A 19,741-nucleotide genomic window follows, 5' to 3' on the forward strand; every position below is an offset into this window, starting at 1 on the left:
TTATGATTCTTTGCATTTAAATGATGATTCATTAATTTCCATTAAACAATTCCTATATTTTCTTGTCTTGGTCCTTTCAGCATGTCTATTACTCTGTATAATTCCTTTCTGTTTCTTTTCCTCCTTAGTAATTTGTCTAACATTTTACTTTAATTTCATCATTTACCCCCCTGATCTTACTTTCTTCTTGCTTCTTCCTCTTCATTCTTAAATCCATTAATCCCTGTTGAATCCGTCCTGGTGTCACTCCATGCTGTATCTGTGGGTTCTTCCCGTCCTTCCCAATAACTAAGCTCCATGAATTCTTGGTCACCCAGCGACACGCCGATCATCTCGCTGGAGCCCTGTGATATTTCCTGCTGCGACGTCACCCCACTCGGAGGCCTCAAACCGACGGTGTTGTTAGATCTGATTTATTTGATGGGGCTGCTGGAGGAGCAGGGATGGCTGGGGGCTCATCCAGTTCCCAAAAGGAAGTACTCAGAGGAGAACATGAAAGAGAGTGAGACGCAGGGCTGTCGGGATGAAGACATGTCTGCTGACGTCAGGTGGATGACAGAAGATGAGAGGAAGAAGTTCAAGGAGCAGAGGTTTGAGTCAGACCCCTTCCCATCACCGTCCTCAACCAAAGATGCTGCAAAGATCGTCGATCATCAGGAGTTGACCTGTCCGTCCCAACCCCCCCAGACATCCCAAACCTCCAAAGCTGATGCCTTCGCCCTTGAACTGAGAGCAGTTAGAGTCTCATACCTTCTCATTGGAGCTTTGAAATCCCTGACTGTCATTTTCAGTTGTGAGAAGCTATCAGATTTGCTCCTAGTGCCTAAACATGACCCTCCCAACTCCTCACTGAGTCCGCTGTCAAGCCCGACCCCTGACCAGGCCAAGGCCAGCAGCAAACAGTGGGATGAGAGTGCTGAGCTGAGATCAGTGCTGCAGTATGTGGTGCAGAGCATGGTGAAGTGGGCAGTCAGGCCCTGTCCCATCAAACAGAGCGTGTCTCTTGCCGACCTGGAAAGAGCTCAGGTCATGATCTACAAAGGAGCCATCAGCAGACTGCAGGAGGACAAAGAACACAAAGGTATCGAGATTTATGGATAAGACTGAAGACACTTTGGTAGTTATTTTACTTAGATTGTTGCATTGCAGTGCTGTAAACTTGAATTTTGTCAGACTTAAGTCACAAAGATGAGTGGACCTGGCTGGAATTTGTCAAGTAGCACATTTTGACCTTGAAAAGTAAATTTTAAGACAAGCAAAAGCATCAGATTAGCCAGTTAATTTTCTGTTGATCAGCTAATTGTTGCAGCTCTGGTTGGTATGTAAAACAAGCTGTTAATACAGGAAAATGTTGAAATGCTATGCCATGTTAATCATCAACATTCAGAAAGACTTCAGTTTGCCTACTTACTACTGTAAGTGCTCAAAGACTGGGCTGATCTCCACCTTGTCCTTGCAGAATCTGGCCACCACTCGTCTCAGCCCATTTCCAAGTCCTCCAGCTCTGTGTCCTTGTACAGCGCGGGTTCAGAAGGCACCGCCATCTTTGGCCAATCAAACAGAGCCTCTGCCTCATCCTCTAACACTGACCTGGCATCTTCTCTGCCAACAAACCTGCAGGCAGATGGCCTTGATAATTTCAACCCTTTCTTTCCCATCAGCCTCCTCCAGTGAGTAGAAGAAGGGTTAATCATAACCGTGGGTTGAGTAGAAGCATGCTGAATGGCCACAAACACAATAACTAGAGTCAATTCTTATGTCACTGATTACTACAGACCTTTATCTTTTGGCAGCAGCAGCTTTTCTGAAGTCCAGGGAATGGGTGAGTTAGGATGTATTTGAAAGAAGAGAGTGGGGATTCTGCCTGCACCGTCTTTAACCTAGGCTGCAGCTCTGCCTGCTTGTCCTTCTAACCCAGCCAGCTGATAGCGTCAGTGTTATTTCTGCTTTCAAACAAACAAATGGCTTCAGTGCAGAAATCACAATCAAAGTCCTGCAGGGAGGAGAGTTTTGACAGGAATAGTACCACGCTCTTTGCCAAAGACTCTCACAGCACAAAGCACATGTTCTACCACCTTCAGTCAGATGGTACCACAACGACAAACTCCGTGCTTTAGCATAACATTGAGAGTCAAATAACTGACGTATCAGGATACATGCTTGGTTTATTGTGAGTTTTAAAGTCAAGTTAAATAAAGCTCACCTTATTCCTTCAGATACTTTAGATTTCAAATGTTTGCTCAGGTCTGAACGCTGGCAGTGTAGCACCACTTGCACTGTGTTATTACTGCATATACTGTATCTCCACTCCCTCTAGGCACATGGTCTTAACTCGGTTCCCTACGCTTACCGGCCTGGTTAGCTCTCCCCCCGTGCTGCCACCTTGCTTCAGCCTGGCCAGCTCTGCTTCTTGTGATGCCTTCACAGAGCAGCAGACTAGCTTCATGGAACCAGGTCCCTGCAGCACACAGGCCAGAAGCAGCCTGGGTAAGAACAAGCGCAGAGACGGTAATGGGGGAAAAGCTGTCGGATGTCAGTCCATAGAAATACAAGAGAAAAAATTGTCTGATTTAAATGTGTCTCCGTATATAAACGAGTGATAAACAACATACTGTGTTAAAAGAATAGCTTTGCTAATCGTTGCAGTCCTGCAGGTCAGCTCAGTTTTTTCAAACTTTTTCCCCCATGCTGGCTTCACACTCAAACATGCTATTAATGTACTTTAAAAGTCAAGTTATAGTAAAAAACGGTAACAGATTTATCATTACTCCGTGGGAACTGTCTGTCTCTTGCATGGTCTTATACTGTGTACAGTATGTGCAGCTATTTGTCACAACTGATCTTCTGCTCAAAACAGCATGTGTTTTGCTCTGCTATTGGACACATACGATATTGAAACTATCAAATGCATGCATGACACAGTTCGTGACCTCACATGCTTGAATGGCACCATTTGTTTCATCATCAGCTATGTTGGTGGTATTTTTGAACAGTTCTGGAAAGGGCATTGCTCTCACTGTCATATTTAGGATTAACAGGAAGCTGATTGGTAGGTGTAATCAATCATTCTGAGTATTAAAGCTAAATTGAATTTACTTGACATTTAGTGGGTTTTTTGGTGTAAACTAAAACACGAGAACATGAAGAACATGTGAAAATATTTGATTCATTTGACAAATTTCACTACAGTCTACACTTATGAGAATTTCCGAATGGAGCTGTGGGCTTGTTTTTGTTTTCTGTTTTTTGTGTACTTTTCCTTTTCTCCTCAACCACCAGAACGGACACAAATGTTTGTCACCAGTCGGTTGCTAGAAATGGGATTCTCTATGAGACATATCTACTGGGCCATGGAGGCAGCAGGTACTGCTTTGTGGAGTGTGTCTGATATCGCTAAATTTTTTTGCTTTGTGTGCTTTCTATTTTAAACATCTGTCCTTCACCGTGTGCTGCAGCCTTTTTGTAGTATTTGGAATACAGAAGAGTCTAGTTTATGAATGAAAAATGCATTGTGTTCTAGATAGATTAGAGGACTCTAAAATAATTAAGGATTAGCATGATGCTCTTAAAATGGTGGAAATCACTTGAGGCCACGATGGTTTTTTTTTAAATGCAAAAACAATAAAGAACCACATTACAATTTTCATAAATTTGATACGTTAATAGAGTCCTGATTGCAGAAAAGTTGGGATGCTGCGAAAAACATAAATCAAAACAGATTGCAGTCACATGCAAACAAACAATGTGTACCTCAGAGACTGTACCTCCTGGATCAGTGTAATCTGTTTTTCAGATTTCAGATTTTACCCACTTTTTTTGGAATATGTTGGCTAACAGTGCATTTGAATTTCAATGAAATGTTGCACACAGAATATATCGTCTTCTAAGACTGCATTTTCTGCAATGGTAAAGGTGAACAAATTTGGATTCTTTGCACGTGCATGGCACATATTATGTGTTTGTGATTGACAAGCAAATGAGAGAAAGTACGTGGACACACATTTACACATTGCACCAATAATGTAGTTTCGGCACCACCTCTTTTAATCACATAAATTCTCCACATTATTCAGATTTTAAGCCCTCACTCATTCACAATTCCACACTCTAACCGATGTCACATATCGTCAGAGCAGATGTGCCAGCCTGACCTCAGGCAGCGCACAGAAACATGATCATCTGGTGGTGATGTCCGACATGAATTAGCAGTGCAGCGCTCCATGATCCATCTTTTCTTTTTGAACTCTGACAGTTCAACTTCCCTGTGGTCCCTCCCAGATGTAGCAGGTGACCTGGACTCTCAAACCATCGAGGTGTTGGCCAGCTGGATGCTAGAGCACCCCCTGACTGAGGAGCAGCAGGCAGCTGAGTCATCAAGACCGGAGGGTGCTCCTGACACCCCGTCTCCAGATGGGCCCGAGACTGTACAATGTCCTGAACGCCCCACCAGTCAACCCAGTGAAAGGTCAGGGATTCGAGGAACATGCTGACATTTAGCACTGTGGTATTGTCACTGCTGTGAATAAAACAGTAGAATGACGGACTGTATGTTATTTTGTTTGTAGTCTCTTGCCAGGGCTCGACTGGATAGAGAGGGAGAACTTTTTGGACGTCCACCTCACAAGGAACAGACCTCCTCCAGCACGGCGGCGACGCTCGGGCCCGAGTCAGAGAACCTCGTTCCGCAGGGCAGGTCAGAATCACTGAACCAGAAATAAAATGTGCATATTGAAGCTGCATTCGAGCATAACCCAAACGTCCACGTGCTGGTTTCAAGCCTCTATGGTCTGATTGAAATACTGCGATCAAATAAAAGCTTTCCATGGAATCTTTTTGCTGCTGATTTAAATCAAAATTCAGTTTTCTGTACATTTCGCTGTCTTTTCAGACTTGCCATCACCCAACCCCCTCCCGCAGCTGTACCAGCAGCACACATCAGTCGGCGATTGGCCAGAGCAGGTGGAGTTTCATCCCTACTCTGCCGAGGAGGAGTCGGAGTTGGGCTACATGGATGATCCATACCATGAAGAAACTTACGAGGACCTGCTCACGCCTTCATTCTTCAGCTTGGAGAGAGACACGCTACAGATAGTGGAGGTGACACGCACACAGACACACCTGATGGACGTGATAATGTCTTTTTGTTTCATGAGTCGTTTGACATCATTTTAAGCCTGTTGTCTTGCTCTCATTACCCTTTTAGGCCGGAGAAGAACACAGTCAGATGGTGAAGTGTGAGCTGTGCAACACCCTCACCCTGCAATTTAATAATCACATAAAGCGACGTCACCCGGGTTGCGGTCAGAGTGCTGCGCGTAAGGGTTACGACAGCTCCGGGGCCTACGTGGACGTCTGGTTCAAAGGGGAGTGTGGCTCCAACTTCCCCTTCTACCTCCTCTGCAGCTCCTGCAGGGAAAAGTATCTGGCTGCAAACCTGAGCGACCCGAGTTCGAAATATGAGAGGTACAGCAGATTTTACAGGAAAGGATGGATGCATGCAACACATTACATGTGGCAGACTGTTTCTAGTCGTTGTGCTTTTCTGAAAACTTCAAAAACTCCCTTTGCTTCAGGATTAAAGGTCTGACATCTGACTTGATTGGCCAGCTGGACAGCACGTCTGATGGTAGGGAAGGCCACTTCAGCTCAGAATGATTCAATCTTTAATATGATTTTACGGTTAATTTTGTGATTTGAATGGTGCTTTTGTGTCCTCAGATGATTGGGAAATGAGCCACCAAGATGAGTGTGACACAGACAAGCTGACAGGACTGGAGGACTTTGGGGTTTTGCTGAGACCACTGGGGTTGACTGAAAAGAAGCTGGTGCCAGACCCCATTGCCTTCACTGAGCCAGATCCCCTCGGAGCCTTGGTCTACAGCTCTGCTGACCCTGCCAGAGCAGTTCCTCCCAAGGGTATTATGTTTTTTTATGCCTCTGTGCTGGCGACAGCTGTGGCTGAAGGCATTGTGTTTTTGTGCCGCCTGTCTGTCCGTCCCACTTTCTGCACATCTACCAGACAGGACAGCGTAACAGCACACCAACCACCCGCGATGACAATTAAACTTCCCTTATTTGCAAACCTCTAAATATTGCATTGCTGGACATGTACAGAGCATTAGGTTGCAGTTACTCAGTAGCTCACTGTCCACTCGTTCATGTTTCAATGAACGCTTCTGTAAGTTTATCTCTGGGGAAGGATTTAGCCCACTTGTTGTAACACTCACCCACATTCCCTCTGTGCTGGTTGGCAGCGGGAGAATCCAACCTCGGCCAGACTCACTGCAGCAGAGTGACTCATCACTCATTTACTCACTCATCCAGTATTTTGACTTTTTTCATGGCCACACCAGATGGATACCGGCGCCATGCTCCAAAACTGAGCTTAGCAAGATGTAATTGAATATATAAAGGCGTATTAGATGACTTTTGTTATGTGTTTTTCCTTGCTAGGGAATGCCCTTCTTGAGCAGAAGACCTCTCTGAGCCTTGGACAGCAGGCAGTATCACTGAGGGACTCTCATGACAGACTTAAAGCTTTAAGAAGAGTCACCTCCACAGCCCAGATTCTGCTAGCATACAGCATGGTGATGAGAGCACTGTCTCAGACTGCCTCCAGGTACTTTTGTCTGGAATAGAGCCTCGTTGATGTCTTCTCTTTTCACCAATTAACTCTGAGACTTATCTTTGTCTCCAGTGCGTCTGTGTGCAGCCAGTCTAACGGGCTCGAGTCCTTGGGTCTGGCGGATATCCGTATCCTGGTTCGTTTAATGACTCTAGCAGCTGGGGGTAGGGCTCACACCTGTGTGGGCAGGCAGCCAGGTGTGAAGGGGATGGTGACGGAGCGCAACAACTCCACCTGCCTCAGCTTTCTTTCCTCAGCCATTGGCAGTGTGGTGTCTCACAGCCCTGTGGCTTACAGGCAGCTGGTGGAGATTTGTACTCAGGTCAGTTCTCTTGTCATGCCACTGTATTATAAATACTGTATTTACTAAATACTCAGGCTTTATGATACGATCTCAAATCTACATCACAATAACTATATCACCATATCGGTTCTATATCACAAAGTGTCAGATTTGTCTGAGATGAGAATAAATTAAAGATTTTTTATACCTGTTTGTGTTGGTTTTGTATGTAGGCAACAGTTGCACCACTCATCGATTCAAGCTGCACAGCACTGAATATAATGCGCTGGAACATGTTTTATTTAACCTGGTTTTAAAGGATTACTGCATTGCAAATAAATGTAACTGCAAGAAAATGGATAGAAATGTGAACGTCCTTTAAATATTTCTCCCTGTAGGACCTTATGGCAGCAGCTACAGGGGTGAACATTGGGGCCATCAGTGACCCACAGCAGAGAGGTTGTCTGAACTCCAGTCTAACGGCCCCGGGAGCCCAGCAGCAGAAGGACTACAATGAGCAGACGCCCCCGACGTTCCTGGTCACACAGAGTCTGGTGTCCCTGCTCACTGAAAAGGGCGTTCAGTGTTACAGCCCAGACAGAGCTGAACACGAGGCTACTGGTGAGAGAAAGAGTTGTATTGTTTCGTGTAATTATTTATTGAAACCTTGTGATTTTGTTATTTACAGTAGCTCTTCTCTGCATATGTCTGTTTGACCTAGATACAGGAAACCAGGGGGTGTCTTCCTCGTCCTTGCCTCCGTCTCCTTTACCCCACCTGAGTGCCAGAGTGGGCCCCCTGGAGCTGGCTAATGCGTTGGCAGCGTGTGTCCTGTCTGCCAGGCTGACCAGCAAACACCGCCAGTGGGCAGCACAGCAGCTGGTGCAGGCCTTGGCTGCCACAGGAAGGGACGGTCCTAATCGGCCCCAAACATACAGTGACCTGGCCGGCGACTTGCGCAAATGTCCTCTGAAGAGGCTGGAAGGACATTACAACAAGGTGAGAGACTTGCTTTGTAATTTACCCTTTTTGCTGTGTGTTCATTGACCCAGCAGTTTTTCCTTTGCTCTCAGTACAGAATGGGATGATTTTAGGGTTGTTTTCCTCTAAAACTTCAGTTTGGACACTCAGATTTCTAAGACCATCCATTATCCATGTAAACAATGTGTCTGTTCATTTCGACTCCAACAATTTCAATCACAATGCGAACCATTACTGTGGACGGCAGTAAGAGGCCAGAAATGAGAACGGATGCCTGTAAAACACCCACCAAAGCAGGGTGAGGTCTGACATATCAAAACATATCAAGCCGTCCATTATATCTGCTCCAGGTGACCAGCTGTTCCTGGAACAGTGATCAGAGTTTGCTGGCTACATGCTCTCAGGACAAGGTGGTGCAGCTATGGAGCATCAGCCAGAGCAACGTGGAGTTACAGACCACCTTCTCCTGCATTACCAGGTTATGTCTGCTCCTTTTTGTAGTATTTTGTCCAGTGAGGGTTTCTCTGTTTATTAGTGGTGATTGTTTGCCTGTCATACCTTCTGTCCTTAAGCTTGTAATGACTGTTTAGAAATGTAAGATGAGACCTTCTTAAGTCTTAGATACAGTAGTTGTACTCAGACACAAGTTTTAGCTTTAATTGCAAAATAGTTCTTCTGGATGAAGGAACAGACATTTATGCTATCAGAAAGTGGGATGACTTGTGGTTGTAAACGTCTCCTTCCTGTGGCTCTCTCCAGTAAAACAGACAGATCGAGCAGTGAGAGGGCCGGTAGATGTCATCACATGTCTCCTGTATACTGGAGCACGGGGGGAAACTTTCTGGCTGCTCCAGAGAACAAACACATCAACATCATGAACATCAGGGGTAAGTCTGGCTTTTTGGCGCTTTACTGGTCTCTGGTGTATCTCTGATTTCATTAAGATTTAAAATGAGAAGCTTTTGTTCTTCTGCAGATGAATATGAAAAGTGTCTCCAAATATTCAAGTGACATAAAAAAGAGCAAAACACAGTTGTGACAGTTACAATAGATGTGGATTTTTGTGTAACTTTACAGGATCGCACTGTCACGTGGAGGCTCAGATGTCTCGGGTCACAGCCCTCTGCTGGGCTCAGGCCTTCAGCTTGTGGGTTCTCGACCAGCCAGCAGCCGGTAAGAACAGACCTGTGGAGAGCCTGCTGGTGGGACGCCTGGATGGATCTCTCTGCTGGCTGCAGGTCACAATGCAGGAGATTGACCTGCATGTGAAGAGCACCGAACTCACCCACTGCCACAGGAAAGAGGGTGAGGAGATGAATCACAGAGGGAGGCATTACATAAAATCAGTGACACAAGGAATATTTAAAATTGAATAGAACCATATTCTTAATTATTTGCCTATTGTATTTAATGTTTCCACTGTGAATTATCATTTTTTTAGTCGATCTATTAGAAAATGGTGTTTGGAATTGATATTTAATTTTTCAGTAAGTAATTAATATTTTGGGGAATAGGCTTATTTGCTTTCTGGCAGAAATGTAGATGAGAACATACCACTCTCATATCTGTATGGTGAAAATAAAGCAACATCCAGGTGGTGATTATCTTAGCTTAGCATACAGTCTGGAAACAGGAGGAAACAGCTAGCCTGTCTCTATCTAAAAGTAAAAAAATATATATTTTAACACTTTATATCTTTTTTTTTTGTAAAAATAACAAGTTGCAGTCTAACAGGGAGTTAATGGAGCAAATGCTGAAACTATTTCTTGGCCGGACACAGTGACTTCCTGGTGTTTTTATAGGTTTGCACAGAGTCAGGCTAGCTGTTTCCCTCTGCTTTTAGCCTGTCTCTTTTTATTACGCTAAGCTAAGCTAACTGCGTGCTTGCTGTGACTTCATATTGAGTGTACAGACATGAGAGTGGCATCGATCTCCAACGCTTCATTTAAGAGACTATTCTTCTCTGGTGTCTCGTAGCTGCCCAGTGTGTCGCCTGGCACAGCGAGGACAAACCGTTTGCAGTGGGTTATCCCAGTGGAAAGATCCTATTGGCCACCACTGAGACATATGAGAATGAGCAGCCTGTTGTGCTGTCCGTCTTCCAGGTTTGTTTGCAAACTGCACTCCACACCCGAGTCAGTCTACATATGTCACATAAAGTCATTTTTCAGTTGATTTCCTCTTTCTACAGGACAGCGTGAGTTCTCTCAAATGGGACCCCACGGGACACTTGCTGCTCTGTCTCGGGAGATCAGAGGCAGTGAAGATACTGGGACGCTCTGGGGGCACCTGGGTGACCCTCCACTCCCTCATTCACACCAGCACCGTTAACATCGCCGAATGGTGCCCACTGGCTGGCAGAGCACCTGATCCCAGGCTCATGATGGCTGCGTGAGTTCACATTATTCATTTTTTTCATTTATTTCTCTATTGAAGATTCTCTTTTTGATTATTTGTTGTAACTTCACAACAAAAACCTTAACAATGCTGCAGCACAAATAAAGAGAATTGTTTTGCATTAAGTGCAAGGTGCACATAATTCATGTTAGATTCTCATTTATTTCTATCCATGTTTCTTTAGAGGTTGTCAGAATGGCTCTGTGCACGTCTGGACACTGCCACAGGGGGGTGCTGTTGTATCTTTTCCCAACACACTGAACAGCCCATCGAGCCAGGATAAAAGCACTGACGTCAAGGTCTGTTTGGATCTGCTGTTGGAGCTTTCTTTGCAGCCCTGGTTCTACTAATATCTTGAAATGTTAGTTTGATTGTAACTCATGTAATCATCCAGTTGTGTTTCTTTTTACGGCAGGAGAGAGCAAAGTGTGTGCTTGTACTTCACGGCCACATCACGGCAGTGAAGTCACTTTCGTTTTGCTCCAGTGGACTGGCTCTGGTCTCTGGAGGGATTGGGGGACTGCTCAACATCTGGTCCTTACAGGTCAGAAAACTTCATTCACTGTTGCTGCCGTCACTTCTCAACCTGACGTCAGTACAAAGATCACTCACTTTACAATCCAGACATGTACCGGACCAGACATTTAAACTGGTATTGTGTATTACTCTGATATGAATTTCATTCCATCTTCATCTTGCAGGACGGTTCAGTCGCACAGACTGTTACAGGTCTGGGTTCAGTCGTCGATACTACCTGGATACCAAACTTGGGTGTAGCTGCCTGTTTTGGGAGGTCGAAGGTAATAACTTCAGTTTCCATCAAATGTTAACAGGACATTTCAGAAAATACGCATTTGTTTAGTTGCTGAACGTGAGATGAGACAATCAACACAACTCTCAGATCTGTGGATTCATTGTGAGTCCACAGCCAGGAGATGGTCGTCTTAGCTTAGCACAAATACTGGAAGCAGGAAAGAGTTAGCGACAATTTAGCATTTTTTACACATCAGCCTTTGCATGGATTAAACAAACTAGATTTAATGTGCTAATTAGTGAACTTTAGAAGTACTGAAAGATGATGTTTTTTAACCTTTGGACACAGCCATGCTAGCAGTTTTCCCGTTTCCAGCATTTATGCTTCGCTCAGCTAACTGTCTCCAGGTTTTATCTTCATATTTAGTATACAGACACTATAGAGGTATTGAACTTCTCATCAAACTTTTGACAAGAAAGCAACAGGCGTATTTCCCCCAAATGTTCTGTATCACAGTGCCTACCCTCATGCTTTTTTGCCAAATGTTTTCACACTTCTCTTCTGCCATTGTTTCTTTGCCAGGATGTTTTGTTGATCTGCTGCACGCCTGACTGGATCAGCCAAAATCACGTGCTCGCTTCCTGTCGTATGGTCCTCAGGAGCCAGAACATCCTGGGTCTAAATCGGGCCCCTTGTTTGGCTGTCTTCCTGGAGAGGCTGCCCTTGCTGCTGCAGGAGCAGTACAGCTATGAGCGGGTCATTACTGAAGCTACGTCTTAACATTGTTCCCGTGTTGTTTTGTCAGCCTCAGTGACTTTGAATTTCTTCTCTTAATGCAGAGCCACGTGGCAGCCGGCGACCAGCTAGTCCACAGTGCCTTCCTGCAGAGCCTGGCCTCCCTGACTGTTGGTCTGTCCTTAGAGAAACACCTGTGCCGTTACCCCCGCCCCCCACACCACGCCGCTCCTGATGCCCACTCCTGCCCGTCAGAGTGGAACTGGCTCGCCACTTACGCCACCACTGTCCGCAGCGCTGAGGCTATTGCCAGCGGTACTGCCTTCCCAGAATCCTTCATTGTTTCAGATTTTCAGGAGCAGAATGACACAGATATCAGCAAGGCGCTGGTGAGTGGTGACAGTCCTCTCTGTGCTATTTGCTGTCCAGGGAATAGGTGGATATGTTTCTTCAGTGTAAGCATGTACTGAGACACTTCTGTCTCTTCTAGGACAACAGTAAGTGGAGCTTCAGGATGGATGAACAGCTGATGTCATGGGCCACCAGCAGGCCAGAGGTAACAGCTTAGCCATGTTGAATCACCACACAGTGTTCACCCTTTTTAAGGGCAAAAGCTGGACAGTGTTATAACAGAATGTAACTTCTAAGTGACCTGTTGTGTTTTTTAGGACTGGCAACAAGGGGGGAAGAGTGAGGTGTACTTGTGGGGGAACGGACGTTACGGACAGTTGGCAGGAATGGGAACTAACCTCATGCTGCCCACTCTTGCACCCTCTCTGTTACAAACACAACAGGTAGCAGGTTTCTACACTCAGGGCACAGACTTTACCTTTGGTTGCATTTGTTTTTTAATATTTTTGTGCCTTCGTGGGTGTTTTCATTGTCATTCAGGTTGTGTGTGGGCAGAACTGTTCCTTCCTGGTCCAATCCAATGGAACAGTGCTGGCTGTAGGAGAAGGACAATATGGCAGACTGGGCCAGGGCAATTCTGATGACCTCTACGTCCCCACCATTATCTCTGCTTTTCAAGGTACGATGTCTGAGCTGTTCCGCTTTTGGATGCTGTGACGAATTTCCATTCTTGCCTCAAACAATGAAATCTGCAGCTTAATGGGGCAGCTCCTACATCCACAGGCGCATTTATTCATTATTTGTCTCTCATTATTATTTTTATAAATCGAGCTTCAATGACTCTTTTGTCTGCGGGCAGGGTATGTGGTGACTCACCTGGTGACGTCCTGTGGATCTGATGGACACTCCATGGCCCTGACTGAGACTGGGGAGGTGTTCAGCTGGGGAGACGGAGATTTCGGAAAACTGGGCCACGGCAACAGTGAAAGGCAGAGGAGACCCAAACAGATTGAGGCCTTACAAGGAGAGGAGGTCATTCAGGTAGAGATAATCCTGCCTTGAGGATAGTTTTGCGTATTGTTGGAAGTGTTACGTTATTAGTGGTAACATAATTAACTGGCGGCATGAACCAGCCACTGTTGCGCCTTTATTCCTTCAATACTTTTCCATAGGACGGCTGCTTGATTTACAGCGGCAACTCTGCTGTGCATCAGTACGTTCACCATTCAATGATGGAGCAGATGTATTTTATTCTGTTCCTAAAGGTTTAGTTTCTTCCAGGTTATCTGTTTGATCCAGCTTGTCTGTAACCAACTGGCTTCTATACAAAGAGAACCGTCTGAAATTTCTCACATTTGTAACGTGTGTAAATAATATTTGAAATCAGCAAACGTGTTCAAGAGGCCAAAAGACCAAAAAACTGAAGCGTTAGACAAATCAGTTTAACTGTGTTTTCTGAGCATTTCACACAGCTTTGTCTTCCCAGCTTGCCTGTGGTTTCCGGCACTCAGCAGTGGTCACAGCAGATGGGAAGCTGTTCACCTTCGGCAGCGGAGAATCTGGTCGTCTGGGTCAAAGGTCAACATCCAATAAGATGCTGCCCGAGAGGGTGGCTGCCCTCGAGGGATATCATGTGGGACAGGTAAGAAACGGACTGTTTGTTACTCTGAAACTCAGGTGGCGATACAGTCTCCTCAGCGAAATAAGATAAACGATGAAAAGATAATGGAACAAAGCTCACCTGGTCCCCTCTCCCAGGTGTCTTGTGGTCTCAACCACACACTGGTGCTGTCTCTTGATGGCATGGTTGTGTGGGCATTTGGAGACGGGGATTACGGCAAATTGGGAACAGGTTCCTCTACAGCGAAATACTATCCTCAGGTAAGTTAACAGATTTAGGCATCCTCAAAGGACAGAACACAGGTCATTATGTCGTATTGACTCCCTTACTTTAATGTGAATTGAGTGCTTTTATATAGTATTGATGAAATATTATTTTTGGCTGTTCCTGTTTTCAGAAAGTGGAGCAGCTTTGCAACAAGGGAATTAAGAAGGTCAGCTGTGGAACTCAGTTCTCTGTGGCGTTGGCCTGTGATGGACATGTTTACACATTTGGACAAGGTACTGTATATTATAGAATCGTGAAAAATGTCTGCATTATTAGCTTTAATATTGTTGTTATACTCTCTACGTTTACTTTTGAAAAATGTCGGCTGTTGATGTGTCATGGCATGCAGAATTTCAAAATTCTTCTGAATCGATTCACCAACTTCCACAACAGAAATGAAAACTCTTATGTCGGCTTGGTGTTTGAGCACGCTTGTCTGTGCCTCTGTGTTACTTGGCTTGCTTCTGTTCCTTCATCCCTCAGAGCGCCTGATCGGCCTGCCGGACTCCATGCTGAAGAATAAATCCTGCCCCCAGGTGGTGCCGTCTCTGGAGGGGCTGTGCATAGAAGACATTGCTGTGGGCTGTGAACATGTGCTCGCTCTGTCCTCCACGGGAGACGTCTACGCCTGGGGCTGCAACAGTGAAGGACAGGTAACCAGCATCCTGATATGTAAAATTATACACTTTGACGATTTGAAGTTGCACATCAGAAGAACTCTGAAGCCTTTATTGCTGTCTTTGTGTGTGAGTCCAGCTTGGCCTTGGACACTCCAACCCAGTGAGGGAGCCCACGCTCGTAACAGCCCTTCAGGGGAAGAACATCCGACAGATCTCCGCCGGCCGCTGCCACAGCGCTGCGTGGACCACCCCCTCTACCTCGATGAAAATCTCAGGTACACACACCGTCCTGCCATACATGCACACACACTGCAGCTGTGTTCCAATAGATAAGTACACCTGGGACTTCCATGTGTTGCCTTCATCTCCAGGCGGCCCTGGAAACTTCCAGCTCGGCCTTCCCCAGTCAGTCCCTCCCCAGTACAACACTCTGAAAGACTGCAGCCCTGATGTCCTCAGCATGCGCCTCAGGGTCCTCTACAACTTTTCTGATCTCATGTACAAGTCCTGGAGGCTGCTCAACCTGGACGCCAAGAACCCGGTAATCTCTGATCCCATTTTCTGCCCTTTTTAATACGTTAAAAGAGCGAATCATAGGGAAAAATAATTTGCACCTGCTGCTTGTAAGTCTTCTCTCTGCCTCACTGTCAGGTTTTCATTGTGAGGTCTGATTTACCTCCATCCAGGTGTCCACATCACGCTATAGTTCAGGGACGACGGCCATCATCCGGGGTGAGCTCAGAGGCCTTCTATCACCCAAGGTCAACACTCTGCCTCTCGTGCGATCCATTGGCCGAACAATGACCCAGGGCAAAACATATGGGCCACAGATCACAGTGAAACGGATTTCCACAAGGTAAGGACGACCATGATATACAGCTGGAATCTGTTCAGGAGTCAGCTGATGGAGTGCAGCACTTTGGGTGCTGCGGGTGCTTTCTCTCTGCTGTTCTGGAATGCAGTTTTCAGTTATATCTGCTTGCACGTGTTCATCCAAACTTTTACACTCCCACAGAGGGCGTTCGAGCAAGCCCATCTTCGTGCAGATAGCGAAGCAGGTGGTGAGCCTGAATCCTCTGGAGCTGCGGCTTCCATCGCGAGCCTGGAAGGTCAAGCTCGTCGGAGAGGGAGCTGACGATGCCGGAGGAGTGTTTGATGACACCATCACTGAGATGTGCCAGGTAGGATGGAGCCCACAAAGAGAAGGTCTGAGAGCAACAGAAACAGCAAATAATGCAGCCGGGAATGTTCTCTAATATTCTGTTCTCTAAAACGCTTTTTGTAACTTGACAAATGATAATGTGTTTCCACCAGGAGCTGCAGTCTGGTGTGGTGGAGCTTCTGATTCATACTCCCAACAGCTTTGCAGATGTGGGCAGTAACACTGACAGGTGCACATTTCTAGTCATCTTTTGATAGTCATCAGTGAAAGTACAAGCCTGATTTCACATATAAATAAAACAGAATGTGATCATTTGCAAATCCTTTTTGACACATACTCAATTGAAAACAACACTAAGGCAGTATGCGTAATGTTCTACCTCATCAGCTTCATTGATTTTTGTAAATATGATTATTCTGAATATGATGCAGTAACACATTTCAAACAAGTTGGGACAGGAGCAACTAAAGACTGGAAAACAAATTCCACAGGTAAACAGGTTCACTGGTAACAATTCAATTCAGTTCAATTTTATTTGTATAGCGCCAAATCACAACAGAAGTTGTCTCAGGACACTTTCCATATAGAGCTGGTACAGACCAAGCTCTTTTATCTACAAAGAAACCAACAATTTTTCTGGTGATAGACCAATTTACCAATTTATCACCAATTTAACAGGTGATAGACTCATGAGTTCACAAGCAAGGATGGAGCGAGGTTCACCACTTTGTGAACACATGATCGTATAAACTACTTGGACTGAGGATTACTTTGTGAAACTGTTGTCAGTAAACACAGTTTGTCTGCAGATGATTGCATTCTGTCTATTTATTTTACACATCACAGCTTCTTTGGAATCGGCATTGTATAACAGAACAAAGTTTTTACCTCTGCCACTGGCTGTGTATCCTCACAGGTTCCTCTTGAACCCAGCTGCCTTCTCAGACGATCACATGGTCCAGTTTCGCTTCCTGGGCATCCTCATGGCCGTGGCTATCCGCACCAAGAAACCTCTGGACTTGCATCTGGCTCCTTGGGTGTGGAAACAGCTCTGCTCGATGCCATTGGGAGGGCCTGACCTGGAGGAGGTGGACCTGCTGACCTACCGCACCCTCCAAGGCATCCTTCACCTGGAAAACAGTGGAATCACAGAGGATAATTTCCACGTGGTGAGATGCTATGAATTACACTGGAGTTCAGTAATGATAGTAGATCTTCAGTTTTCCATGCTCACATCCTCTTCTACCTCCTGAAGATGATCCCGCTGGATTCGTTCATGGCCCACAGTGCTGATGGAAGGCTGGTGCCTGTGGTTCCTGGAGGTCAAAACATCTCTCTGACCTTTGCCAACCGGACTGAATATGTGGAGAGAGCTCTGGACTACAGGCTGCATGAAATGGATTCACAGGTTTGAACTGTTGGAGAATGATTTCAGCAGACCTGTTAAGCTGCTGTCACCTGTAAACATGCAAACTGCTACACATTTAAACATCGGGGAATGCTGATTTCTTTAGGATATGCAACAGCAATGAGTCTATTTCACGTGCCATTAGTTCATGTAGTCTTTAATAGCTCATACTGTCTGTCATTAGACAAGCTGTGACCGAGTCTGGAAGCAGGAACATTACAATCCCATTGTCACTCAGATTGTTTTCATCAGCTTTTGATGTAGAACGTATCGTTCACGCCTTTATGTTCTACCGTCTCGACCCTTGCAATGCCCTCCCTTTTCACCAGCCTCAGTCAGACTGCTCTGCATGTCTTCAGATCGTACAAAATGCAGTAGCCAGGCTCTTCGCTACGCCCGGCCATAGATCTCATCACCACATCACTCTTATTTGAGCCTTGGCTGCCAGTGAAGTTCGATTCTTTTAATCACTTATAAGACACCACACGGCTTAGCTCCAGCCTACATTTCCAAACTACTAAATCCCTGCACCACTGAGAGGCCACTCATCCAAACCTGTTGGCTATACCACGTTCTGAATGTAAAACCAAAGGCAAACGCTCTTCTGCTGTGCTAGCAACCTGATTTTGGAACACTCTCCCCCTCCCATTAGATCAGCTGAGTCTGCTGACTGCTTCAAAAACATGTCAATACCCATTTCTTTAAGCAGGAATTTCTCTTTTCGGTTTCTGGACTGATGATGATGTAAAACACTTCAAAGCCTGAGTTTGAAAAGGTGCTATATCACTAAACTTTTACTTCATTTTTCTGGTTCCAGCCTCTCAAATGTGAATATCTTAGTCTTCTGTGATAGTAAATTGATGTGATTTTCTAGGCCAAATAATTCACTGAGATGGAAATATTTGCTAATTGCTGAACTTGTAGAAACCTAAACAAACATCTCAAACCCTCAGCAAGTAAAATGTCCCTTTCAGGCATTAATATGAGAATTAAAAGTGGCAGATTTAAAAAACAACAAGCAAACTTTAAACTAATTTCTTTCCAAAACATCCCCGCCCCACGTAGGTAATATTACAGTTTTTTTTGTTGTGGATTTCTCTCCACTGTGTCTGAAACTCTGCATCCATATTAAACAGCCAGGCTGCCCACCAGCTTCCATTAGTGCTCAGCAGACAGCCTGTTTGTTGTTCTGTTGTTGCTCCCTTTATCTCGTCCTCTGAAGTATCAAAGCTGACGTTGTTCTGTGGCATCCAGGTGGCAGCAGTCAGAGAGGGCATGTCCACCATCATCCCCGTGCCCCTCCTCTCCCTGCTGACGGCGCAGCAGCTGGAGCAGCTGGTCTGCGGCCTGCCAGAGGTCTCCGTCGAGATGCTGAAGAAGCTCGTGCGTTACCGTGACATCACCGAGAGCCACCAGCTTATTGGCTGGTTTTGGCAGAGCTTGGAGGAGTTCACCAATGAGGAGCGAGTGCTTTTCCTCCGCTTCGTCTCTGGCCGGTCCAGGTTGCCTTCCAACCCGGCTGACATCACGCAGAAGTTCCAGATCATCAAGGTCGACAGGGTGAGCCGCTCGCTAACAAGCTAACAAGCCTGTTCACAAGAACAAACACATGCTAATAGCACAAACAATAAACCTTTTTTTTTTTCCTTCAGCCCATCAACGGCCTCCCTACTGCTCAGACCTGCTTCTTCCTGTTCCGCCTGCCCCCGTACACCAGCCAGGCCATCCTCGCTGAGCGTCTGCGTTACTCCATCCACAACTGCCCATCCATTGACATGGACAACTACATGCTGACCCACAACACCGACCCAGCAGACAGCTCCGACACAGAGGACTGAGGCAGCCGGCTGTGTCCGTGTCCACCAGGGTGATGAATGTATCTTCTCCCATGCCATGCACATTATGCACTGAACACAGATTTTTATTCGCCAAACCAGTATGGTAGTGTACTGTTTATATGTTGGTTGATTTAAAGATACGTGTAGTTTTGGTTTTCCAACTGTGCAAGTTGTTGTAACTATTGCAGTGCTTACTCTGAATCAAAACTACAGGGATGTAGAATAAGATTTTTAAAAATATAGGTGAAAAAGCCACAATAAATGAGTTAATGTGCCTGCTTGTTTGAAAATATGTAATAATTTATTGACCTGTCCCACAAAGACAGTATTATTGTAAAATAAAAAGTGTTTAAATAAGGATTGGGGCGTTTTGTATTTGATGCATCCAGTTTTTTTAAATATATCAAGTCATCATCATGGGAAACGCATGCATTCAGGTTATGAATTGTATTGTGCACAGACCAGCTGAAAGCAGGAAACAGGAAGTGTAAAAATGCAGATAGATGAAGGCTAACAGAATAAATATTTCTTGGAATGCAGAAATAATGATAGTAAGTCTGACCTTTATCCACATATTTGTAATCACAGTAAAAATTAAGTAATACTGTGTGATCCTTCAGTGGTTCATTTAGCAGGTCAAATATAGCTCATTCATTTTAGGTTGAGATAAATATGATCGTGTATGAATATCATAGAAAT

The 19,741-nt window shown here is 45.3% G+C and overlaps 1 protein-coding gene across 5 annotated transcripts in view; it reads left to right on the top strand.

The window, feature by feature from the left end:
• Positions 1-19,400, top strand: part of LOC139348307 (probable E3 ubiquitin-protein ligase HERC1) — a 39,006-nt gene extending 19,606 nt beyond the window's left edge. For 3 of the 5 annotated variants that reach the window (XM_070988254.1, XM_070988253.1, XM_070988256.1), the window contains exons 40-80: positions 294-1,081; positions 1,460-1,670; positions 2,318-2,487; positions 3,280-3,363; positions 4,279-4,465; positions 4,566-4,693; positions 4,889-5,097; positions 5,204-5,463; positions 5,574-5,626; positions 5,719-5,916; positions 6,454-6,619; positions 6,698-6,947; positions 7,307-7,529; positions 7,630-7,907; positions 8,240-8,367; positions 8,649-8,776; positions 8,967-9,194; positions 9,867-9,994; positions 10,081-10,280; positions 10,471-10,585; positions 10,702-10,830; positions 10,988-11,086; positions 11,623-11,796; positions 11,880-12,164; positions 12,266-12,331; positions 12,444-12,569; positions 12,667-12,805; positions 12,986-13,167; positions 13,613-13,768; positions 13,885-14,007; positions 14,145-14,247; positions 14,498-14,667; positions 14,771-14,909; positions 15,006-15,175; positions 15,321-15,490; positions 15,650-15,815; positions 15,949-16,025; positions 16,713-16,965; positions 17,052-17,204; positions 18,459-18,764; positions 18,857-19,400. In XM_070988254.1, the coding sequence (XP_070844355.1) occupies positions 294-1,081; positions 1,460-1,670; positions 2,318-2,487; positions 3,280-3,363; positions 4,279-4,465; positions 4,566-4,693; positions 4,889-5,097; positions 5,204-5,463; positions 5,574-5,626; positions 5,719-5,916; positions 6,454-6,619; positions 6,698-6,947; positions 7,307-7,529; positions 7,630-7,907; positions 8,240-8,367; positions 8,649-8,776; positions 8,967-9,194; positions 9,867-9,994; positions 10,081-10,280; positions 10,471-10,585; positions 10,702-10,830; positions 10,988-11,086; positions 11,623-11,796; positions 11,880-12,164; positions 12,266-12,331; positions 12,444-12,569; positions 12,667-12,805; positions 12,986-13,167; positions 13,613-13,768; positions 13,885-14,007; positions 14,145-14,247; positions 14,498-14,667; positions 14,771-14,909; positions 15,006-15,175; positions 15,321-15,490; positions 15,650-15,815; positions 15,949-16,025; positions 16,713-16,965; positions 17,052-17,204; positions 18,459-18,764; positions 18,857-19,042 (7,504 nt within the window). In that variant the 3' untranslated portion in view covers positions 19,043-19,400. The remainder of the gene's footprint in view (positions 1-293; positions 1,082-1,459; positions 1,671-2,317; positions 2,488-3,279; positions 3,364-4,278; positions 4,466-4,565; positions 4,694-4,888; positions 5,098-5,203; positions 5,464-5,573; positions 5,627-5,718; positions 5,917-6,453; positions 6,620-6,697; positions 6,948-7,306; positions 7,530-7,629; positions 7,908-8,239; positions 8,368-8,648; positions 8,777-8,966; positions 9,195-9,866; positions 9,995-10,080; positions 10,281-10,470; positions 10,586-10,701; positions 10,831-10,987; positions 11,087-11,622; positions 11,797-11,879; positions 12,165-12,265; positions 12,332-12,443; positions 12,570-12,666; positions 12,806-12,985; positions 13,168-13,612; positions 13,769-13,884; positions 14,008-14,144; positions 14,248-14,497; positions 14,668-14,770; positions 14,910-15,005; positions 15,176-15,320; positions 15,491-15,649; positions 15,816-15,948; positions 16,026-16,712; positions 16,966-17,051; positions 17,205-18,458; positions 18,765-18,856) is intronic. The other 2 variants (XM_070988257.1, XM_070988258.1) reach the window with 2 other exon arrangements.
• Positions 19,401-19,741: the final 341 nt, after the last annotated feature.

This window comes from Chaetodon trifascialis, chromosome 20 (genome assembly GCF_039877785.1).
Source record: "Chaetodon trifascialis isolate fChaTrf1 chromosome 20, fChaTrf1.hap1, whole genome shotgun sequence".
In the NCBI taxonomy this organism is placed as follows: Eukaryota; Metazoa; Chordata; class Actinopteri; order Chaetodontiformes; family Chaetodontidae; genus Chaetodon; species Chaetodon trifascialis.